General features: G+C 39.0%; 1 protein-coding gene across 1 annotated transcript; it reads right to left on the bottom strand.

Annotated features, from left to right (window-relative positions):
- Positions 1-571: 571 nt before the first annotated feature.
- On the bottom strand, positions 572-22069 carry LOC121924863. The gene is made up of 6 exons (XM_042456365.1): positions 21992-22069; positions 20126-20401; positions 17379-17633; positions 10066-10221; positions 8217-8336; positions 572-2907 (listed from the first exon to the last, which is right to left on the bottom strand). The coding sequence occupies exons 1-6, from the start codon at positions 22059-22061 to the stop codon at positions 2723-2725; spliced, it is 1062 nt and encodes a 353-aa protein (XP_042312299.1). The 5' UTR covers positions 22062-22069; the 3' UTR covers positions 572-2722.
- Between the last annotated feature and the right edge of the window lie 4513 nt (positions 22070-26582).

Below are 26582 nucleotides of genomic sequence, written 5' to 3'. Positions count from 1 at the left end.
TGGGCGGTGGCAGCGAGGTCCTCAGGTTGTAGGTTTGATTAGAGTTTCCTTCTCTTAGATGGTTGACCTTACAGAGTTAGATGAGTACCATCTGCCAGGGTTTGGGATTAGAGTTTTCCTTCTCCTAGGATGGTTGTCATAAGGCTAGAGAGCCCATCCTGCCCTTTGGCGCTCTTGGTCAGACCCTTCGGTTGTGACCTGTCTGGCATGGGAGGCCCTACTGGTGGCTATTATACCACCGCCAGCATAGCTCACAACTTCATTAGGGTATGCAAGCCTCTCCCCCATGACAAGGGGACATCAATGTTAATGTGCCCCATGACAAGGGGCACATTAACACTATGCATAATTATAATTGCATAATATGCAAATTAGATGCCCAAATATGAAGGACTGGAATATGGCAACCCTATGTGGACTGCATGTGGCAAACAGAACATACTTGGCCCTCCCCACTTCTGGAGACATGATCCATTCTGTCTTGTGGAAGCTCCCTAAGTGGTAGTTTTGCCAGTATAAGGAAAACACAGAGGAAAAAAATGCTCCTATTTTTCCACATTAGGTGTACAAAACAATCTTTTTTATTAGGCACTGCATCATAAAAAAAAACCACTATAGCATGAACACAGATTAAAAACATTGAATGGATTTTTCTGGCCATATATTGCTACAATACAGAGCAAGAAAATGGAGTGGTATAGCTAGCTGTAACTGTTCTGCAGAGTCCTTGAAGCTATTTTATGTCTTAGCTGTCCATGCATCTTCTCTTGTGCAGTAAACATGCAGCCTACAACTGAAAGATCACAACAGGATTCTCAGTATCCCAGTATGGACAAGAGATATATTTAGTTAAGAATTCTAATTCTAGAACTTCTACCATCATAGTCACCACTATGGCAGTGAGGCTTTAGGTTGACAAGTGGCAAGGCCCTGCACCAAGGTGCAAGTAGGAACAGCAACTGGTCCTATCTGTGGCCACTGAGGAATGAGAAAATGAACATCATTGCCCCCTACCGAATGACTCAAGAATCCATAATAAAGATTTAGTCCTGAAACAGTATGTGTGTGCCACATAAACAGTTCTCAGCTTATCAATCTTGTTAGATCTTTCTCTTAACCCCTGGAGCTACTGTCATATCAAAACCCTAATTATCCTAAACAGTGTTTTTGGAAATGCACACAAAGTAACTTATTTTTAGTTGTATCTGCCTGCATCCTGTAGTTATATTTCTACAGCATGCCAAGCAAGAGGAAATCCCATATTCTTTCAGCTATGGCACCAAGAACTTCAAGTCATAGTTCCAGTTCTAAACATGACATTGATACTCATGCAACATTCAGACACCATGATTTGTTTTTTAAAGCACGATCCCCTTAAAGGCATTGCAAAGTCAAGGGAGCATAAGTAGAGCCATGCTGACTTGTCTAGTCCAGCATCCTGTTCTCCATAGTTGCCACTGCCAGCAAGATCTGTATAAGAAGCCCATAAGCAAAGTGTGAATACAATAGCAGCAGCAGCCGCCCCCCCACACACACACACACACTCATATTCCCCTGCAACCAGTATTCAGAGCCATATATCTGAGATACTGGAGGTAGTATATTGCCATCTTGATTGGTAGCCATTAGTGAGCTTTTCCTCCAAACAATTGTTCCTGACATCAGCAGTGAAGCCATTATAGCTAATGGCCAAACCAGCTCTACTACAAGAAAGATAAGCCTGAAAGACACCCGGATTTCTCAAGTCATTCATCTGAAATAAGCTGCAAGAACATACACAATAGAGACAAACAACATAATGAATCACTTTCGGTATATTACAATGATGTGTGCATACTGTTTGATACTCAAAACAGCTCAAGATAAATGCTAAAATTGATCATATTGCTTAGCCCAATAGTCAATTGTTGATGAAAATTCCATCTAAGAAAGTAAAACAAACAAAACAATACAAGTTGTTAGACATGCATGGTGAGCTAGAACAAATGTAGGAAAACGCATTGTTAGCATTCCTTTCAAAATGGCAAACAGCAGCAAAGGCAAGAGATCACTTTATCTCAGCTGAGAAGTGTGTGAAACATCAAGGGTTTGAATTGAATCGCAGATGGTATGAATTTTGTCATATTTCCAGGCTCCAAAGCTGCAAAGGATTCCCTGTTCAAATAGCCTTACAAACCTGACTTTACAAAGAGCATACAGAAGATTCCTGAGGTCCACTGAATACACACCTTGCCTCTTCGTGGCATAGGAAGTCTATGGTAGGTACTTTACTCAGTCAATCCTGTAATCTTCCAACAAAATGTAAGATCCTCAACTATATTACTTTTGATCACAAGAATATGCAAAACCTAATCATCTATGTGATGAAGCTGAAATTCTCTCTGTGAATTTCTAGGGGATTTCATATTTTGAGTTTTTCTTTGGCATTTTCTCCTTGGTGTATCCAGGCCTGGACAGAATGAAGTCTGTCAAGGATTCAAAAAACCAAATGCTGACACAGAAGCAACACTGACATTATTCAGATGATCTGAGGATAAAAAGTCTTATGCCTAGATTTTTTCATATTTAATTCTAAAGCTAATGCTATTAGGCACAGAAGCATCACACTGGCCAGTGTGGATTACTTTGAGACAGATGTGCAGGCTTGGCTAGTGTAGGCAGGTGATTTACAAAGGACACTATTATTCTGAGACAAGTGGGAGTGGAGAACGACCAGATCTAATCAAGCATCAGTCAGATCAGGGAAATGGACATCCACAGCTTCCAAGGCTGCACTATCAACCATGACCTCTCGAAACTCTGTTTCTGTTCCAGCTTTTTCGTCTATTTTAGGTTCTGATTCTATCTTGGCTCCAGTTGTAAGATCCACTTTGCGCTCTGGTTTAAAACTTTCACCAGTCTCAGGACCTAGACAGGAACGAGTTAGGAAAGTGCATAAAATGCATTACACAACATTGTTTTTTAGCTTTCCCCGAGTATTAATTCAGGCCTTCGTTTTCTCTTCCTTTCATGCAGATATTGGAGCATTCATAAAAAAAGGCTTAATATGTTTCATTAACCCTTATTAATATAAAAAATCTAACATTTTTCCATTAGTGTTGGGAGGGTTTTTAAAATGTTGCACTGCCATTACATTAACCATTGTCATTAAGCTTAGAAGCCATAGGATTGCCAGAATAAATGGTATATCCTGTTTTTGGTTAATACTGAGAGACATAGCCATTTTAGGCTATATAAGTATGCAAAGGGACCTTGTAGCACCTTTGAGAGAAAGAAAGAAGTTGGTAACATAAGCTTTCCTACTATGATGTATGATGCTGACTGGGAACAAGAAAGGAGATATGATGGACTTGCCAAGAGAGTATCACACTACACTCCAGTAATGCCTATCACCATTCATATGGTTATCTACTCACCTTGGCTTTAGGCAGGATTCTTCCTCCTGCCTTTGTCCTCCAGTGCATGATGAAAACTGAATTTGTCACCTCATCACCATACCCATATGCTTTCATTTCTATTGCTATTCACACACACACAACCGGCTTATAGAAGTCTGTTCCTAGGCACTTCACTCCATGCAGCTGAGGGAGTAGACTTAAGCCTACAAAAATTTATGTTACCAACTTCTTTATTTCTCTTGGTTAGTCTCAAAGGTGCAAAAAACAAAAACAAAACCCTTTGGTTAACATTGGCCTCAAAGAGACGGCCCAAAACGTCCACCATTGGGCCACATTGGGGGCATGGTGTTCAGATGACACACACCCTGAATGGGGCTGGAAGTTGCCCCAGGCACATATCTTTCCCAAAGAACAAGCCCCAAAAGAAGTGGTAAAATACCACTCCTTTTTGCCACCTGGTTCAGGACCACAGCAGCTGCCCGGATCAAGGCCAGATACATGGAACTGCACATCCTGAGGCAAATGGTGGTGGTGTGTTCCCAACGCAGACCTTTTGAACCATCTGCTTCACCCCATTGTTGCCCACATGTGGTATATTTTGATGCTGGTGTCTTCAAGTGATCTTTTTCTTTGGGAATTTAAGTTCCCATGCCCAACCTGGCACCTTCTAGATATGTACAAATCCCACAATTCAGTTCAATTGCAAGAAGGCGTTGGTAGCATTTGTAGTCCAGCACATATGAAAAATGCCAGATTTTGAACATGGCGTCTAACAAACTGTGTGATGGACATTTTGCCACTGAATCTTCTGCATCTCCCCTTTTCTCCCCATCCTCACCAAACCCCAGTAACATGAATGTTTTTCATTCACCTTCAAACACCCTGGATTGCTTGAGAAACATAAATCTAAAAATAAATTGTTCATTACACCAAAACAAATATGTGTTTCTCAGGTGTCAAGAAACCCTGATGAGAAGAATCCTGGATTGATAGGAAGTTTCACAATTTGATTTATTCTTTGCAAGATTTACACATAGTTGTTTTGCATAGAAAACAGAATTTTCTATACAAGAAACAGGATTTTCTGTGCAGAAAATATTTTTCAGCAAAAATATTCTTTTTTTTTCTTTTTTTTTTTATATTTTATTAATTAAAAATTAGTACAATAGAACAAATAAAGACATAAAACAAAACATACATCACACGAAAACATAAATAACCTACATACCTATGTACCTATGTACACTAAACACTGAACAAAAACTTACCTAACTTCCTCCGCTGTACTAACTGTTATGTGTTAAGAAAAATTAATAATTTTACATACTATTATCGTATTGTATCCGAATAGCCTAGGAAACTTACTCTTTGTTCATAAACACCTTACTGTCATACCCCTTGTAGTTTCCATAAATTAGATGTAAACTACATCAGGATTCAACAATATACTACTACATATCTGGACTTATCTGAAAACAGAAAACAGCAAACTCCAACTTCATTAAGCTGTCAAATTTAAACCTGACGCACCCTACAACCTTTGAATCAGCTTTTAGTGTCTATATCTAAACATACCAGCCCCCCTTTATAGTATGTTATCTATGAAAAAACCTAAATAACCTACGTATGTGTCCCAGAAGCAACTATATATGTATATATATACTTATACACGCAAATACCTACACCTACGTATATATATAACCAAACTCATAAAACAATATGAATTTAACAAACCTAACTCCCCCATTAAAATGAACATTAATCAATAAATACAATACATCTATTTGGGTTATCTTCTTGTTGCATATAAGAGATCCATACCTTCCATTCCTTATGGAAATTCGTTAGTGTATCATATTTCATAAGGGAGGTTAATTTTTCCATTTCATACAGGTCTAACATTTTTATCTTCCATTCCTCTACAGAAGGAATCTCTTCAGACTTCCAATATTTGGCGTACACCATCCTAGCCGCAACTATTGCCAGGAATAGCACCTTACCGTTTGTCTTTTCCAAGTCAGCATTACTCACTATGTTCAGAAGATACATCAGAGGGTCCGGGCGTGTATTGAATTTTAATAGTTTTTTCATTTCCCCATGTATCGCTTTCCAAAATAGATTTGCCTTTTCACACGTCCACCAACTATGCATATAGGTGCCCAATTCCCTATGACATTTCCAACACATGCCTTTTGTTCCTTTATACATTTTGGAGATTTTGTGTGGCGTCAAATACCACCTAAAAAGTGATTTATAACAGTTTTCCCTGACTTCTATGTTACTTGTAAATTTAATCCTTTTTCTCCATGTTTTTCCCCACTGTTCTAACAGAATATTACAATTCAAATCCTTTGCCCAATTAATCATGTAGTCCTTCACCACCTCATCCTCTAACTCAAATTTCAAGATTAAATTATAAAATTTAGAAATCCTTTTTGTCTTCGAGTCATCTTGAACGATTTTTTCCAATTCGGGGATTGCTGAGGCAATACCAAACGTATTTTGATCCATCCTGCATCTTTCTCTCAACTGTCTATATGAGAACCAATTGATATTAAAGCCAGCATTGGCTATTTCCTCCTCTGATTTAATAATTTGTGCGCCTTGATCGAATTTTATTATATCACTGTATTTAATCCAATTATACTCACTATAGACCTCCCTTTTTAAAAAGGCTTCAGCAGGTGACGACCATAATGGAATCTTTGGGCACCATTTAGCCCTATATTTCCCCCAAATCCGCAGAAGAGTTTTTCTAATGAAATGATTATTAAATTCCTTGTCTACTTTGGTTTTATCATAAAATAAGTAGGCATGAAAACCGAATTTCAATCCATAACTTTCAGCCGTCAGGTTTCTATTATCTTCCAATTTAAACCAGTCAGTTAACCATTCTAAAGCACATGCATAGAAGTACCATTTAAAATTGGGAAGGCTCAAACCGCCCTTTTCCGTCTTATCCTGCAAAGTTTTTAACTTTATCCTGGGCTTTTTATTCTGCCAAATAAATTTTTTTAAGCCTTTATTCCAGTCTTTAAAAATCGCGTCCTTCACTATAATAGGGATATTTTGGAACAAAAAAATCAATTTGGGAAGCACTACCATCTTTATTGCAGCTATTCTACCTAACCACGAGAGCTGTAAATGTTGCCACCTATTCAAATCTGACTGGATTTCCTTCCATACTTTTATATAATTATTTTGATATAGTTCAGTATTTTTTACTGTTAAAATTATTCCCAAATATTTCACCTGCTTTTTCTTTTGAAATCCTGTACTCTCCACAACTTCCTTAATATCCTTATCTGCAATATTCATAGTTAACATCATTGTCTTTGTCTGATTAATTCTGTAACCCGATACTTTACCATAATCTTTAAGAATTTTCATCAGGTGGTCTTTACATTCCAAAATATTAGAGATAGTAAGTACAATGTCGTCCGCGTATGCCCGTAATTTATACGTTTGATTTTTAATCTTGACCCCCTCAATTAAACTGTCGTTCCTAATCTTATTTAAGATAACCTCAAGGGTTATAATAAACAACAGTGGAGCAAGAGGACACCCCTGTCTGACTCCTTTAGTAATAGTAAACATCTTTGTCCTTTCCCCATTAAGAGAAACACATGCTTCTTGTTTATTATAAATTTTTTTGATCCAGTTTAAAAAGTTATCGCCCACCTCCATTTTTTCCAACACCGCAAACATGAAATCCCAGCAAAAATATTCTTTAATGCACAGGAAATGCTGTTTCTTATCCAGGAAATTCTGTAACTGGGGACATTCTGTGCAAAAATTACATGTGGTTGTTTTGCACAGAAAACAGGATTCTCTGTACAAGAAACAGCATTTTCCAAAACTATTGTTTCCTGTACAGAAAATGCTAACTTCTGTGTAGAAAATACTGTTATCTGTACAAAAATACTACATTCAGATTTTGCATTTTATACATCCTGAACTGTAAATAGTCACCCAAAATTGCAATTTTCACAGATTTTCTTGGAGCAAGAATACTAGTGCAAAAATTACTAGTTGCTTTCTTCAAATAAAAAAAATTAGTGAAGAATTACATTCTTACACTAAACCAACTAATGTCATTAACATACTTTTGAAAAGCAATCCCATTATATTTTCAATACCCCTCTCCCTATATAACTCAGATCAGGAAATGGTGTTATTTTGTTTCATCTAATCTCTCCTTTTTGGTTACAAGCAGCAGCATCCATCTGGACTCTTATATTTTCTGTATGGTTGCCTAGGGACTGGATAGAGACCATCCATTATGGAAAAATCTCAAGAAATTACTAAGAGTGCTGACCAGTGGCAGTGAAAAAACTCTGTACAATGTCAACAGCCCATGTTATCAGCTACTCAATTAGCTGCTGCCATGCTGCAGAATTCATGCAGTTAGACACTGCTTTAACTCTCATGGCTCCATACAATGGAATCTTGTGATTTGTAGTTTGTTGTGGCATCAGAGCTTTCTGACAGAGGCTATATATCTCACAAACTACAAATCCCAGAATTTCATAGCATTGCATTAAAACAGTATCAAACAACATTAATTTTATAGTGTAGATTCAGCCTTGTGTGGACCAGCCACTGCACAAAACCTCTTGAAGCAGCCTTGCGGCATCTGCAACATATTCACTGGCCCCAAACAAAGGATACTAAGAATGGGTCATTTTGGTGTCTGCCTTTCTCTTTGTCCATTTCACAGTGGAATTCGCAAGAACTGCTTTAGAAAGCAGATGTACAAGTACATGTAATTCTTATACCCATTTTTTCTGTTTAACAACAGCTGCAGTTTGTACATACCAGGATTGGTCGTGCTGTCACCAAGGGCACTTGTAGCTTCACAACGTTCTCCATTAGGTGGACTCTTTTGTCCTTCACTTGATATGGCTGCTAGGTTTATGCCCTCATCTTTCTCATCCTCTGTAGTAAAGCATAACAAGAGCTTAGTAGGAGGAAATCCAATGGGGGCTGATCGTTCCCATGTGTCAGAACCTCCCACTCCTTTGAGTTCAGTAAACCAGTCCTCTGTGTTTCAACAGCAAAACTTACTTTCCGTAACTTAAAAAGTTAACAGTATGAGTTCTATAGAATAAATATATTTCCAAATATAAGTATAGAATAAGCAATGTCCCACCCCATGAAATCACAGGTTTTACCATGATTTGTGCATGAACCAAAATACTCTTGTATGCCTCCTGGTTTACCCACCCTTCTCTTATACTTTCACTTTAGGCCGTTTCAGATTTCCCGTGAGACTGACCTTGATGGAATCCAGTACTAGTATTCATCCACATACCAGTTATTTCTCACCAGAACAAACACTACAGTTCCCATCAGCTAAACTTGGTTGTTGCTGTTAGCTGTCTTTGAGTCAACCTCAACTCATGCCATGAGATATCTCCAAGCCCCCTTATCCTCCACTGCTCTGCTTGTAGATTTAGGCCCTAGACCTCCCTGTTTGATTGTATCCATCTGGCATGTGGTTTTCCTTTCTTTCTGCTGCCTTCTACCTTTCCTAGCATTATTGTCTTTTCCAGTGATACATGCCTTCTTATTATGTGGCCAATGTATGGCAGCCTCAGTTTAATCATCCTGAGTTCCAGGAAGAATTCAGTCTTGATCTGTTCAAGGATGCAATTGTTTGTGTTTTTGGCTGTCCACAGTATTCTCAGCACTCTTCTCCAGCACCACATCTCAAATGAGTTGATTTTTTTTAAAATCCACTTTCTTCATTGTCCAGCTCTCACTTTGGTACATGGTGGTGGGGCACCATGGCTTGGACAATTCTAACTTTAGTGCTCAATTGTATATCTTTACTCTTTAGGATCTTGCCTAATTCTTTCATAACTGCTCTTCTCATTTCCAGTCATCTTCTGATTTCTTAGCTACAGTCTCCATCCTGATTGATGTTTTATTCTAGGTACTGGAATTCGTTAACTATTCCAATGTCCTCATTGATAAGGTTTATAACCTTACAATTAGAGAGATAAAAACTAAAAGATGGAAACATCAACACCTTCAGCTATCCATATACTTATTTCTTAGTTACTGCCATCTAGCTGGAAAAAAATAAAAGTAGAAAAGTTTGGTGTATGTGATTTTTAAAACAAAACAAAAACAAATAACAAAAGTGTTTTGGCTAAGCAGAATTAGCCTGCTAAAGCCATAAGCTTAGCATATTGAGATGTCAAGCTGAACTTTGTAACACTGAAAATATTGAATTTTTCATTTTTATATAGGAACAGTATTTCATTATCTATGCCACAATCAGCTTTTGTCAACCTGCTTCCCTGCATATGCATTGGGAGTTACAGTCCAGCACATCTCAAGTGCACCAGGTTGGAGTAGATTGTTATAGACTGTCGTCCAGAAAAATGTTTGTAATAGACGTTATGAGTGAGTGGTAATACCTTGTCTTAAAAAGCACTTCATCCCTTCTGGAGACAACATATTTCTTAGGAGGCTTCTCCCATCACCACCATTGCTCCCTAAATCTGAAAGGGTGACCCCCTCCTTCGAGGAAAAGAAAAATATGAAAAATGCATGCCCTGTTTTTTTACCTCACACTTTCCTGGAATTTTTCCCCCTGAGAGTTCATATCACTTCATCTGAGTGAACATCAGGGGAAAACAGGGGAATTGCTACTCACCTGCAGGCACTGAAATGAAGTGATGTTTGCTTTTCAAGCAACAGCATGTAATCAGTGAGGCAAGGATGGCCAGAAGGAGAGCTCCACCACCACATCCTGCCAGAATGTACAGGAACAATGGATTCTGCAGCAAATCCTCTGGTTGAAGCAAAGAGCCTGTTTAAAAAAGAAGGAAGAGAGGAGGAAGAATGTTGAAGACAAACACAGGAAAAACTCTTTAGAACAGTTCTCAAAAATCACCTCCGCTGGGATGGATAGGGAAGGGAAGGGAATGGAACGGAATGAATGAGGGACTTCTGTGTGCCGTAAAATGCATTCCCCACCCGTTCCCTTCCCGGCCCCTTCCGTTCCATTCTCATTCCGTTCCAGGGAGCCTGTGCAGTAAGGTCCCAAGAATTAATTGGGTGCTAAGTTCATTCTCCTAAAAACTGAAAGGCCAAGCAAGACCTGATACTAAAAGGACCTTTGCACTTATCAGACAGCTTAATGAGAAACACAAATAACAATAGCTGGGGGAGAAAAGGTGAAGTATTTTCCTAGATCCCACTGGCAAACAAGGAGCACATGTCTTTTACTCTCCTGTAGCAGCTTGAAGAAAAAATCCTTTCTTCTGAAGGAAATGCTCCCTTGGTATCCTTCACTGGTTCCAATATGAGAACACATTTAATGCCACATATACTTTGACCCAAGATCAAGGAAGAGAAACTGAGGCCCATTTCAAAAGCCCTCTGGTACTTATTTGTGGCATCTCATAGTTTCCACGCCTGTAGGGTAATTTAAATTTCCTAAGGCTTCTGCCTTTTTAAGGAAACAAAAATATTGATATATCAAAATATCAAAGCCAAACCTGTTAGAGTCCAGCTTTAAAATAGCAGAGTAGCAAAAATGTGCTGTTGTCTAACTATGCTTCCCTAATAACTGAGACTGACTCAGAACAACAACAGCACATAGTTTGTAGTTTAAAACAAAAGTTTACTAATGGCTTTAATCTATATTTACATAGAAACTATATCCTAATCTAGCTAGTGAATAGTTCAGGTAAAAGAAATATTTATCTCACCATCTAGGTCCACAGGATTCTTTTTCCTCTTACAATATAAAAGGTAAAGGTAGTCCCTTAACGTGAATGTCTAGTCATAACCAAGTGTGAGAGCTGATGCTCATCTCTGTTTCTAAGCCAAAGAGCCAGCATTGATAGAGGACTGCTCTGGTGGTCATGTGGCCAGCATGACTACACTGAATGCTGTTACCTTGCCACCAAAGTGGCCCCTATTTATCTACTTGCATTTGCATGCTTTCAAACTGTTAGGTTGCTAGAAGCTGGGACTGGTGGTGGGAGCTCACTCCATCATGCGGCACTCAGGCCTCAAACTGCCAACCTTCTAATCTTCCGATCATCAGAATGAGTGCCTTAACCACTAACACACCACATAAACTGAAACTTTTCTTTCCTCATAAATCCCTTTCACCCTTTTACTGGCTCCAATTTGTTTCCTAGTCCACTCACTTAATAAGTGACTTGGGGATGGGCTCCCAGTATCCTTATCTATCATATTTTTAAATATTTTTGGTAGTGTGTTTTTGATGGTTTAGTTATAAATTACCTCAAGCCACTCCTCTGTAAACAAGAAGAAATATAAGCTTTATTTACAGACAGAAATTAAGCTAGTATCTTTTCACAGTTGGTTCTAAAATTGTGTGGTTACATTATGTACAGCACTTGTTACAAACTACAGTGAGCCCTCCATATTTGTGGACTGCCATCCCCAGATTTAAGCATCTGAAAACTACAAGGCTATGTTACGGAGAAGGAAGGAAGGAAGGAAGGAAGGTGCAGGAGGAGGAGGAGGAGGCGGCCCCGGAACAGGAAGAGACAGGAGAGGGAGGAGAAGGAAAGAACAGGAAGAACAGGAAGAGGAAGAAGCCACGGAGGAGGAGGAAAAAGAGAGAGTGCGAAGGAGACAACAAGAGAGACAAGAAGAGGAAACAAGAAAAGGAGAAAGAGGCAGGAGGAAGAGAATCGGTGGTGGTGGCAGAGGTCCCTGGCTGCCAGCTGCCTACTGCCTCAGGTGAAAGGGAGGGAGAGAGGGAGGGATGGAGAATGCATGAGGTGAAGTCCCATTGTCCACAATGATGGCACGGCTGTGTGGCCGCACCACCATTGAGGACAATGGGATGAGCATCGATGGATTTTGGTATCCACAGAGGGAGGGTCAGGAACGGATTCCTGCGGATACCAAGAGCCCACTGTATCTTTGTTCCAGTTCCCTCCCTGACTATTTTCAATTCAACTTGTTTTCTACTTTTTCTTAAAACAAGTTATTATACTTCCCCTTTCATCAGGACTATGAATCCGGTGAAGGTCTGGCTCAATTCACAATTAATATTCCCTCAGAACAGAGCAGGCATAAGGTATCCTGACCTAGCTCTTCATCTTAGACAGAATATGACTCACTCAACTATCTCTTTTCAGCAGCTCCTCCCCCTTTATAGTCGCTCCTCAGGCAGGCCCCACCTTGGCAGCCAGTCTAACTCTGATTGGTTGTGGGGGAAATTCTATTCTTCCAATGACTCTCCTCAGATGCATTCAGCAACCAATAAAAATGATCTGTTATCCAATCAATAATCTGGTAAATTTCTGAGAACCTTGATAGTTAGCCCACTTGCAGGGCCCTATAGGGGAATGAGTAGCATTTAAATGGTCAATTGCAACTCCCCAAGGCTTCAAGGTGCAATTAGCCATTTTTATGCCAAAAAAGCAACTGAAGGAGGTTTGAAACATGGCCTTGTACTGCCTGTTGAGCATGGGAAAGGATGAAATGGCCCAACACTCACCAGAGTTGCCCACCCAACCCCAAACTAAAGGTTCCATTCTGTGGGTGGGAGATGACACCAAAACAACAAGAAGAAAAAGCAAAGCAAATACTTTCCAAACATAACTGGGAAATTTTCTAGTGGCCATTAAACTGCATAGTTTTCAGCAGAGGTATTTTGGTAACAATGCATGCATAAAAACAAAAGTCAGTTTGCACAACTAATATTTGTTAATTTGAATACTGGAATGAGTTGAACATGATTCTTGCAGTTGCTGCTACACCTGTCTTCATTTACAAAGTATGAAAGAGCAGAAATAGCTTTTTATGACTGAGGGGATTGCACCACACACTTATTGAACCATAAATATCAAAGCCATGCATGACTGCTTGCAGTTACAAGCCTGTAAGCAATCTAGTATTGACTGCAATTTGTTCAAAACATTGAGGAAGCAGTAGATAACAAAGGTGTTTTTCACACACACACACACACACACACACACACACACACACACACACGTTTGATTCTGTAATAATCAGCTAGATCTAGGACATAAGCTTTAAAAGAGGAAATGTTGAAATTACAAATGATCAAACCATACATGAGGACAATTAATGTAAATATTCCAATATTGTATTGTAAATTGCTAATATTTGTAATAGTCTGACAAAGAAAATCTAGGCAAGAACTACAAGTTAAGCCCTTGAGCATTTGTTCATAATACTGAGAACTTTTTATTCTGTGTTAATACTAGAAAGACAATCAGATAAAGACTGGTTGAAAACTCAGTATTGGGGGGAAATGCAAGAACTGGAAATGTCAACCTGCCAAGATAAACAAATTTTGTTGGTAGTACAAGCACACCCACCCACCCACCCACACATATATGGGTTTACTTGTTTTTGGTGGGTTTTTTTTTATTTAGAAAAATCTAATTGATTTTTATTGGATCTTCTTAGTGCAAGGTTATACAGTTGGCCCTCCTTATCCATGGATTTTTACTACATGGATTCAAGCATCCATGGCTTGAAAATATTTTTTAAAAGTATCAATTTCAAGTATGAAACCTTGATTTTTCCATTTTATATAAGGGACACCATTTTGCTATGCCATTGTATTTAATGGGACTAGAGCATACACAGATTTTGTTATTTACAAGGGTTCCTGGAACCAAACCCCAGCAGATAACAAGGGTCCACTGTATGCTGAAAAGAGATGTGAAAGACTACTGGTGGGGGGCAGATTAACTTGTTGCCTAAAGGAGACAGTTGTAAGGCCTTCTTTCACTGAACCCCTTTAAAATGGATAATTATGAACCAGTGTCCAACATACTATCTTTGGGCAAGGTATTAGAGCATTGGCTAGCCTCCTAGCTCTGGATGAAACAAATGATCTAGATTTATTTCAGTCTAGTTTCAGGCCCAGCTGTAGGAGAGACACCACACCTATGGCAGGAATTAGACAGGGGTAGTATATCTCTGTTGGTTTTGCATGACCTCTCAAGTATTTTTAATACCATCAGCTACTGGGTCCTTCTGGGCCACCTCACTGGCATAGGACTTGGGGACACACCTTTACAGTGGTTCTCATCCTTCCTGCGGGATCAAGCACAGAAAATTGTGTTGGGGAATTCTGGTTCAACTCCTTGGCTGACTGTGCAGTCCTTCAGAGATCTGTCTTGTCCCCCATGCTATTCAATATGTACATGAAACCACTAGGAGAGGTTGTACAGAGATTTGGGTTTCAATACCACCAGTATGCTGACAAATACCAACTCAATTTCTTCTTTCCATCTAACTCCAATGCACATGATCCAGTTCTAAACCAGTGTCTGGTATCAGTAATGGATTGGATGATGACAAATAACTGGTGTTTCTCGTCAGTAAAAAGGTACAGGGGTTTAACCTGTACTAGGGTTTAACCTGTACTAGATGCCCCTCTAAAGGCACAGATTGACATTTTGGATGTACTCCTCCACTCAGCCTTAAGCCTGGAGGCCCAGGTTTCTGTGCCAACCAGGAGTGTTTTTGTACACTTAAAGCTTGGGTGCCAGTTCCTTGAGATAATGCATCTGGCCATGGTGGTATATGACATAGTTACATCCTATTTGGACTATTGTACATGGTTTGCACTGGCTGCCTTTGAAGAAGTTTGAAAACTTCAACTATTGCAAAGAGCTGCAATGTTAACCTGAGTGGGTTATAGGAAACCTACTACTACAGCTCCATTGACTACCAGTCTGTTTTGGGGCATAATTCAAAGTGCTGGTTATAACCTATAAAGCTCTATATCAGTTAGATCCTGGCTATCTGATAGAGTGCTCCCCCCCACCTGAGATCTTCAAGAGGGGTATTTGTCTCAGTGCCATCACCTTCATAGATACAGTTGATAGGGATGCAAGATAGGGCTTTCCTAGTGGCTGCCTCTATGCTCCATAATTCCATTCACAGGGAGGACAGAATGGTTCTATCTTTGGTGTTCTTCCATTGGCAAGCAAATACCTTTTACGTGTCATCATAAATTATATTTTGATGCTGAAAAGTTTAAATTGTTTAAGAATTGGGAAAGCAATATCTTATATCATATGTGTAACCTTTATAGTAATAAACATCCAAAGTCAGGTTGCAGTGATGGCAGCAGCTTTACTCTCATGAAGTTTTATAGATGCAAATACATCAGATTATCAATTTTGTGAACTTCCCAATTACAGAAGTTCAAGATCTACAACCACCAAGTAGTTTTGAAGAAAGTTAACACAGTGTCAGGAAATCTAGCAATCTAATAAAGCCCAAATATTAACATCCTTCAGCATGAATCTGATGAGCAGTCTAAATTGAAAGGCATCATAACACATAGTTGAGTTTGAGATCCCTAAATTCCAAATTTTACAGCACTTAAAAATAACAGATGCAATCATTGATTTTGTTATACCTATTAATGAAAATTACATTTATTTTTTATTTTTGCCAGTGAGACAAACTTTTACATGGAATTGGTAGTGTCTAAAACAACAGCAAAAACTGAACACAGAAACATTTTATTAATGTTGTTTCCAAACCTTATCCTCTGCTGTTGGATTTGTCTTGTGGAAAATTAATAGTGTTAAAGATGTATTGGAAAATTATCTAGGAGCTGAGATTGAAGATAAACATTGAATTTCTATATGAATTAGGCCATCTCTTTGTTTCTTGGGGACTATTGGTCAAATTCTTGTCTTCACCAGAGTTAGGAATTTTAGAACCAAACATGTGTTGTTAGACAGCAATTGCTAGCAGCCCTAGCCATCATAACCAATGATGAGGAATGCTGGGAATAGCACTCCAACAACATCGGCAGAGCTGCATGATTCCCACCCCTGATCTATACAGTCTGGCAGTGACCATAGGCTCAGCAAGGAGATCTTCTCCAAATCTATCTGGGACATGGTTCAAGATGCCAGCCACAGATGCTGGCAAAACGTCAGGAATAAACTCTTCTAGAACATAGCCACATAGCCCGAAAAACCCACAAAAAACTATGGATGCTGGCCATGAAAGCCTTCGACTTCACTATCTGGGCAAGTTAGGGATCAAAAATTGAATCTTCAATTTAAAGCAGGAGCACTATCCCTGAGATATTTATATTTCAAGAGTAGAATTTTGCTGTTTCAGAGGGCTAGAGTCCATCAACAAGTGGCTCACTTGTACAGGTCTATTCAGGAACTCAAGGAACTATGGCATCCAACCTGCCTCTCTGATATATTTTCATTCCCATCCAAGCCAGTATGGATAGAAGCAACCAAGGATGGATATCCTGGGGCAAGGTGGTAAAATAGGAGCTTAAGAGCAAAGTCATGGAGTCTGTTTATACAGTGATGTTTTGAACCTGGACAAGTAAGGACATGGAGTTTTTCCACTTATAAAACTATCTCACATAACAGAATATGTCCATAACAAATACTTCTGATTATCACCAGTGCTAATCATACTATTGTATGAATGAAGGAATTGTATCTTCTGCAAAAATAAATAGAACCACTTTCCTACCATCTATTACTAGGAATAAAAGTCCTCCAGATGTTGTTGTACTGCAGCTCCCATTGGCCCTAGCCAGCATGACTAATAGTAAGGAATGATGAGCATCATAGTTGAGTAGCATCTAGAGAGCCACATTCCACCTCCCACTCCCACCCCCACCCCCGGCTAGGAGCATTCCCTTACCAGCTGTTTTATGAGGCCTGTGATTCACTGAAATGCTACAGAGTCGCCAGAAAAATAAAGTTGGAAAAGGACTTAGATGAGGAGGAAATGGTTCTCTTTCTTATTGTTTTAAATACTTTATAACAAGAGCTGCAATCACACTGGAAATGAAATACACTACATGAAATGTCAGCAAAATTATATTACATTACAAATCATCTCTCTCCTTTCACCTTCTGGAATATGAAAGATACAGATTTGCAGATAAACATCAAAACAGCACTTTCAACTTCCCTAAGAAGGAATTAAAATATAACTTACCTTCATTGCCTTCATTACATGACAACTCAATGGAGGAACTGCTGCAGCTGTTTCTTCTATGGCAAGCCAGTTTTCCATGAACTCCTTTTTCTAAAATAATCCTCTTGCCACCATCCTTCTGACAAGCATCAATGTCATTCATTCCACTTCCATTCAGAGTCCAATGAATACTGTCATTGGATTGTCCACCTGCTTCACAAAATAGATCGGCTCTCCCATCAGATAGACAATGAATATGAACAACCAGAGGCAGCTCTAGGCAGTGGAAAAAGAACAACCAAAGTGAGGGGAAGGTAAAATTAATGTGACAAGACAATGGTGTGTGCCTCTCAAGTTGTACACAGGTCTAGTTTTTTGTGATGCCAGAGGTATAAAATAAGTTTTAAATTAGCTTCTGCTGGTAAGAGATGTGAAAAACTTTTGGTAGGACATCTCTCTTGAACAAAACATTTCACCAAATTGTATTTCCTACTCTGAAGTCATGGTTTACTCCAGAGTTTCCAGGAAACTCCAGAGTGCCTCCAGTTCTTTTGGCAGTCTGTACAGCTAGATCAGGTCCAATCGGGCCTAGTACAGTTTTTCCAGATGGCAAACATAAAGCCATCTCCCTTTCCCTGAATTAAGAAGCACAAGGAAAGGGATGGATCCACTTTGAATCCTCCACTGCCACTGCCTCACCAGCCAAGCATCTCCCTGCAGAAGTCTGCCATCACCATTGCTTCTACTGAGATCAGGGTGAGGTGTCTTTGCAATTAATGAGGAGAGGGTAGAGTGATCTTCCTTCTTGTTTATCACATGGCAGGGCAAACCTCAGCAGAAGCAATGGTAATGGCCAGACTCTTCCAGGGAGCTGCCTGGCTGGCAAGGTTGAAGTGGTGGCACCAAGGGAATCATGCCAGCAGGGTCAAAATTTTGGCCCCACTGGTCTATGTACACAACAAAGTAGCATCATACCAGATTTGGCCCAGTGCATCATGGCAAGTGCAAGGTATAATGCTTTGGATTGACCCTGGCTTAAGCAGCTTGTATTGACACACTCCAGTCTGATTTAGCAAAGCTCTATTACCTTCAATGTTTCAATAGTATGCCCCATCTCCCCACCTCCATTGCTGTGTACCAACCCTTAAGCTTTCTGATGACTGTTCTTTCTTTCCAGGTTGTGAACAGAAATACCTTTTTCCTTCACTATTTTGTTCATTCATCACTGTCCCCACTCATCAGTGAAGAATCTGGAATTGCACCAACTGAACCATTGTGAATCCAGCCCACAGAATGCCATATCTTGTACTAGTGGTTCCCAACTTTGGATTCCCAGGAGCTGTTGGACTCCCACTCCTTGACCACTGGAAAATTCTGGGACTCCAACATAATGTGATCTAAAATGGGAGACTACACTTCTATACTCCTTTCAATGGCACAACTTTGATCTCACTAAAACAACTGACTTCAACACCAACACTTGTCCCATTCATGTCACCAGGGGATATGGCATGGGTCAACACCCCAGTGCAACATACTGGCAGAAAAGCACAAACTCTACAAAGGTAGAATATGGAGATTATCACATGCATTTTTAATGCTAACCCAGGCACGGGGCAGGATCGAGCTGGAACGGATTAAAACTGATGTTACCGCATGCAAAATTGCTGCTGCACTCCTGCCAAACCATTACCAACCCTCCAGTAGTGCTCTAGCAGCCAAGTTTGATACTACAGAAAACTTCTATAGTACCAAAATTGGCCACTAGAGCACTGCTGGGAGATAGGTGATGGTCAGGCGGCAGCGCAGCAGCAATTTTACATGCAGTGACATCAGTTTTAACCCGTTCCAGTCCGATCCCCTCCGGTGCCCAGGTCAGTGTTAAAATGACATGCAATAAACTTCCCTAACTCAGATTGCTGGGCACCTAGGACTATGAACTTTATCACACCATGGGCTCTAGGCAGGGATGAGAATGGAATGGAAAGGGCCAGGAATGAGTGTGGAATGAGTGGGGGATGCATTTTACTGCACACAAAGTTCCTCACTTGTTGCGTTCCATTCCCCATCCATTCCCCATCCGTTCCAGAGGGGGTGATTTTTGAGGGGGGAAACTTACATAATACAGATGGCCTTTAGAAAAATGCTAATACTTCTCTGCATAATTTTCTATGCACATATTACTGGTAAAAGCTGTATTGCACTGAATGTGGTCACAATGTAAGAAAACATTTGAGATAAAGGAAGGAAATGGTACTTCGTCTCCTGTTCTTTCCTTTATAATTTCAGAAGGCCCTATTTCAAGTTCACATTAAGTGTATTTCTAATTTTTTTCCTCCAGGTGGCATCAAGAGTAATGTATTTCAGCACTTGACTCATAATGTCATACCTTTTATATTCACTTCCAAGTCCTTTTCCTATGTTTTAATGATCTGATCTAAATGCATGCAGAGCCATTGTTTCATTTTACTAGAGTGACAGGCAATAAATGAGTCCTATGGACTTCACCAAAAAGGAATTTGCACCAGTTTGTCAAATCACAGTTTATCACAGACATAGCTCAGCTTATCACAGACAAAGACCAGTTTGCCAGGAATTTGTGGGTCACAACTTACATCTGAATGCTAACTTGGGAGTAAGTCCCATTTAAAAAATGGTAACATTTTCTGAATAAAATCACCTAGGATCATGATGGCACATGAAGCAACTAAATATATCAGCACACTCTCAGAGTTTGACAATGTTGCTTCCAAACTTAGTACACTTACCGCACAGTCTCAATAATAAAGTTTGGCTGTAATTTTCAGAATCAAGAGTATATTTCCCTTCATCATTTTCTGTTAAATTCTTTATCTCCAGGAGTCCTTTCCTCAGGCACATTCGTTCATCACAATCACTGCAACAGTCCATGCTTACGTTTGTTGAGTGAGCACAATTCATTTGCTTCATTACTAAGAAACTGCTTGTATTTTGAATTTTTAAAGGGATGGAAACTGTGCTGCCAATGTCTCCAGCAACCTGGATTATGTCACTACAAGTCCAGCCTGTAACAGCAACAAAGTCCAGTTATCATTGTGCAGTGAGGAGTATTCATATCTTGTTTGGTACTGACAGAAGGGAGAAATGTTTCAACAGAGTGGTAAACAGTTCAAGAAATAGTTGAATATTCAGGAAAAAGTAGGATCAATTTGGGTAAACCAGGTAAAACTGTAATCCCCAAAATTAAAAAAGATGAAAAATATTTGTGTGAAGGACACATCTGAAGAATGTCTACTTTCTCTTTCTCCTATAACTATATATCATTCAGGTGAAAGTCCAGCTAGATATAGAATAAACTATTTGTGCACATACACACTAATGTGTAAACATAGGCTGTTCTTAGTGCAGATCTGTGCAGTCCTGTGTACACTTACTTGACTGACAGTAAGTCCCACCGTACTCAGTGAGACGTATGTCTGGAATGTGTAAGATAGCACAGTAAGACTGCAGGTTTGTTCCCAATTCCATTCCAGTAAGTTCCATTAAAGTCAGTGGACAGCAAGCTAAAGTTGTAGTCTGTGAACCAGTGCTAGTCTGCAAGTTATTGGCTGTTAGTCCATGATGAGTTTCCAGGAAGGAAATAGTTTTAGTCTATGGGCACAGATATTGCCAGGTCCTTGGCACACTGGGGAAAAAGCCTGCCAGTTCCTCACATTAGATACCTTCAGCAGCATTTCTATACCTTTTTGTGCAGAAACAAGAATTAAAGCTTCGATTCACAGATGTCAAATTTATACAACAGGTCCTCCTGCTGATATATTGCTGATAGCTAGTGATACATTGCTGCAAACAAGTAAAACCACCAAAACATGACTTTTTATTCAGATAAAGCATTTAATCGAGGGTGGATTTTTAAAATATATTTAATGAGTATTGTCCTTAATAGCCTTAAATTATCACCTGGACTGAAGTCCTGGTGTATTGATATGAAATTGATGATTGGCTGATTCATCAGCCTCAAAAAAGCAAGGATTGCTCAATGACTTAGCTTGGCTCACAGACATATATTGATAGTATGGCATAAAAACACTATAGAAATATTTTGCAGCTTCTGTATAATATTCAAATGATATGTTATAGGATGGTGTTTGCGAGCGTGGATTTATTTTGAGCAGTAACATTGGTTACTGTGTTTGAAATCATGGATATACAAAAGGACTGGAATACCATTTCAAGAGAGCTAAAACAGGCAAAGACTCATTGGAAATCTGTGTACATGGGCCATGGACAACTAAATTATTTGGGGAAGTTTTTGTCTAGCATATTAAATTATTTGTTGAAGGTCATATAGATAAAAAAGAAAATATCCCAGAATCAAGTCATCCAGTCTCCCTTTCTGACCACTATATTGCATGCAGACTCTAAAATTTCTTTCTCTTGTAGTTCAAATGCAGTACGTCAAGAGAACATCGTTACAATTAGTTTATGAGAAAATCTGTCTTACTTTGGACTGTCTGTCCCTCTTCATGCTTTGACGGTTATGACGCCAGTATTTCCCTTAGTCCTACTCCTCTGATGGGACTCCTGAACAAAAAGATTGTTTCTGCTTACCTAGACAAAGCAGTGCCAATTCTAAAAAGAAAATTCCCACTTACCATCAATAATGGTCAGAATCACCAATAGGCGTGGCAAGGGAAAAGAAAGACTGAAATCCATTTTAAGCATCCTCTTGCATCGTGTGGTGAGAAGATCTGGCTTTGCTGTTAAACCAAGATACTACTCAGGAAATGATGTCAGAAGCAGGAACAAAAAAGGAAATGAAGAACATACACTGGAGGGGTACAAGACTAATGTAGACTGAAAATAGAGCAGAAGGGTATTTGGTTGACTGACCTCATGCTGTAACTACATCACCATGATGATTTATTTCTATGGTCCTGCATGCAGGAACTGAGGTGTGCAAGAATAAGATTGTGAAGAAGAGATGAAACTAATCTAAGCAAGACTGTTCTAGCCAATGCCAGAGCTAAGAAGTATCCAGAGTAAATCTTGGTATTATTTTATTTTCCTGTGCTCATTTAAACCGTTTAATTTTGGAACTGTTGACTGATATAATATGAAGTACAAAATGCAAGGAAACTTAAAGCTCTTATCCAGCTAAAGACTGGCATAACCTAACACCAATGAAAGCAAAAACAGGAAAGTTAAGTCATTTACAGCAGCCCAGCACCAAGGAAAGGAACTGAATAAATTATACATGACCAATTTCAATGGCTTGGAACTAAAATCTGCAAAATTGCGAGCAACCACAGTATAAAATATATGTGCATGTTATACTGTATATAAACACATTTTATAGATTTTGAGAATTAATGTGAACTGAAGAAATTTCATAGCACTGGGAAGAAAACTACTACAGTAAATTTAAGCATGTGAGGTGTTCTTACTGATGAAGAATGTTCGTCACGATAACCCATACTCATAAATTATTCAGATCTCTAGCTGTTGTTGAACTGCACTTCATAGTTTTCTTCACCATTCTGGCTAGTGCTGCTGGGAGTTGCAGTCACACAACATCTGGAGGCCTATTCTTCTAACTTATCCCATAAATTATCTATGTTCATCATATATCCAGCATTCAGGTTAATTCAACAGTGTGCTTAGATCACCTGAACAAAATGGCTGATCTTCACTGCTACTGGAATAAATATAATTGGAGACTATCACATGGGAAAAATCAGGGGATTAAAAAGGCATTTTCCTGGGAAAGATTATTATTATTATTATTATTATTATTATTATTATTATTATTTCCCGCCTCTCCCAAGTAAAATACAAAAATACAAATGTCCTTACAAATTGCTATGCCCTTCCACCATAACAAATGATAAAATTCAAATCAGTTACAATAATTACAAATACAAATTATTAAATAAACAACAAGCTAAAAATAAGCGAGGTAAAGTGGACAATTAGCAGTAGACAAGGTTTCTCCTTACTTTATTTCTTGGAGGTCTATCTGGGAAGGCCCGCTGAAAGAGATCTGCCTTGACATCACTTTTGAAAGTGTAAAGGGTGGTGATAAGATGGATCTCCTCTGGCAGGTCATTCCACACTTTCAGAGCAGCAATCACAGCAAAGATTTTCATACGACATTGCCATCTAAGAGGACATATCCCAGGAAGAACCAGGAATTTTCCAGCAACAAACTATTAATGGGATTTCCCCATGAATGGTTTGTTTCTGGAGCATTCCTGGTTCTTCCCAGGATAAGTCCTCTCAGATCACGATGTGTGTGAAAATCTTCACCACGATCACGCAACTTTCCCAGAACTTTTTAATTCCTCTGATTTTTCCCCTGTGATAGTTTACAATGTTTCAGTTGCACCACTGATAACCCTTCTTTGCAACATTTAAAATGCATTTCTAAAGTTCTAAATTCAGATTATTGTTGTTTACTACTGTGTAGTACAGTAAAGGTCACTTAAGATCACCTTTCTGCAGGCTATGCTCTTTTTCATGAGTCCTGAACATTCTTCCCTTGGTGCCTTGATCACTTTATCTCTTTGAGCCGTAACAGTTAAAGTGGTGTCAAACTGCATTACCTGTGCAATGGAGATGAAATCTGAGACTTGGAAAGGCAGCCATGAAGGAACTAGATATTCTCACATTTAAAGATAAAGTTAAAACCATTCAGATTATAGTATTTCTGATTTCTATGTATAGTTGTAAAAGCTGGAAAGTGAAGAAAGCTGGAAGGAAAAACATCAATTCGTCTGAATTGTGGTGCTTTAAGAGAATTCTACAGATACCACAAATACTGCTAAAAAGACAAGTGAATAGCTCTAAGAGCCAATCAAGCCTGAACTCTCACTAGAAGTCAAGATGACAAAAGTGGGCTATTGCAGTTTAGACATACCATGAAATCATGTGACTCATTGGAAAAGACAGTAATGCTTGATAAAGTGGAAGGCAATATGAAAAAAGTTGGAATGATTCAACCAAGGAAGCCATAGCCCTGAGTTTGCAAGACCTGAGCAGGACAGTTGATGATGGTGAGGAATTTCGGAGGTGTCTCATTCAGAGTGTTGCCAAAAATCAAAGTTAACTATACAGCAAATAACAACAACCAAATAAAATTACTTAAGAATTTAAGATGTGACTTTAAAAAAGAAAGAAACAGTAACATATACAAAGGTTTCAGTTATCCTTGCAAATAATTTTGCTGATACTGGTGGCTCTCTTGTCAGTGGTGCAAAGGGTCTGCTGGGTGGTAGTCCAAGTTTTCAAGAAAACCCAAGAAAAACTATTTTGGGGATAGGGTCTCTTTCACCACCCCATTTTCTGTTCCCACACTTCTGTTTAAGACACAAGGGAAAAGGCTGTTGATATATAGGTTGCAATACTAGTCTAAAATTAAGATAACTCCTTAGGTTTGGACTAAAACTTGCAGTCTGTTCACATCGCAGTAATATGGAAGCCACCAGCTGCCACCATTTCTTGACTCACTGCACATATGCCTCAATTGTATATCAGTGTAATGGGTAGTGTAGACTTGCAACATAAAAGTGTCCTCCAAGCTATTTTACAAAAAATTGTAAGGTAATTGTGACAATCAACATTCTAGTGGATTCCCCCATCTCCCAGATCTATCAGAATCTACCTTAAAAATATATAGGACTAGCTGAAGGTCAGGATAATGCTATTTTGTCTCTACACATGCATGCACACTTAAAAAAAAACACCCTTCAGTGTGATCTAAGATGTGACAAAAATAGCCTTCTGTGAGAAAAGCAGTGATCTGTATCTCCAGACATCTGCAGGCCAGTGGAGAGAGAAAAAAGACATTTGCAATTAGAAAGTCATCCATGGGTGCCCTTGTTCTTTATGTTTTAGATTAGTACAATGCAACTGCAGGCTATATGTTAACAGATTTGTTTTCCTGCATCTTAAATGAAAGCCTGAGAATAGGAACAGGATTCTCTTAATTTTGCATTCAAGAATAACCATGTAAGTAGATGAGGAAGTGAAAGGAAGAACTATATTCTCTCTCATTAGCCTCTCGTACTTTCTCTAAGAGTATATCAAATTAAGACTACATTTTCTTTCCTAGCCATTACCTGTAAAATACTACAACTGTTCCATACTGATTTTCTTTGTATTGTAAATCAATAATCTCAGATTTTCCACAAGTAGGGTTTCCCCCTTTCCCTTCTTCTGGTTCATTTAACTCTTGATCAGGCACAATTGGCCTTTTCACTTAATACAGAGATTGGAGTTATGCTGTCCTTCTGACAAGATTGGACTGCAGCTTCCAGAATCCCTCTTATTAACTATGCTGACTAGGATTGCAGGGAATTGTCATTCAACCACCTGTAGAGGGCTACACAATTCTCATTTTTGGCTTAATATTTCCCTCCCTTTTGCTCTCTGTTTCTTCTGCATATTACAAGCAATCCAATATGACTCAGCAAGGCTTCTGGTTACTCCAGCTCAGACATCAGAAAGTTTGCCAGACCCAGAAAAACCCAGATGAGTGAAGACAGTCACTCAAAGGGAAGGTATTTTTACCATACATCAAAGGAGTCAGAGACAGTATAGGGAAAATAGGCATCTCTGGAGTAAGGTTTATTCAGTTAACATAACCTTTTGATTTGATGGAAATTAGCCAGGCAAGATGGAAGCTTCTACACTTAAGATACATATTTATAAGGTCAATAAAATATAGTTCAGCTGCACTATGAAAGTAGATTGGAGCAACCATATGAAAATAAGGACATAACACATGTGACTGATGTGTAGCACGACAAGCTACACCTGCTGAAATTCCTGTTCAGCACAAATTCCTCTTTTTTATGTCACCACGCTTGAGAAGATACAATACAGTTCTATATATTGCTTTCAACAAATGATTTTGAAACACTTCATACAGGTTTAATACTTAGCAAAGGAGTGTGTGTTTAGCTGTGGCTTAGGCAGGAAGGGAACTAAATGACAGCAGTTTAAAGATCTACTTCAAACTTGGCAGAAACTATTGACCTGAGAGCCAGCATGGTGTAGTGGCTTGAGTGTTGGACTAGGATCAGACTTCGGCCACTCGGCCATGGAAACCCACAGGGTGACCTTGGGTGACTCACACACTCTCAGCCCCATAAAACCCCGTGATAGTTTTGCCGTAGAATTGCCGTAAGTCAGAAATAATAATAATAATAATAATAATAATAATAATAATAATAATAATAATAA

Source organism: Sceloporus undulatus, chromosome 3 (assembly GCF_019175285.1).
Source record: "Sceloporus undulatus isolate JIND9_A2432 ecotype Alabama chromosome 3, SceUnd_v1.1, whole genome shotgun sequence".
Lineage (NCBI taxonomy): Eukaryota > Metazoa > Chordata > Lepidosauria > Squamata > Phrynosomatidae > Sceloporus > Sceloporus undulatus.
Note: the sequence above shows the minus strand (reverse complement) of the source record. Positions and strands in the feature narration are given on the sequence as shown.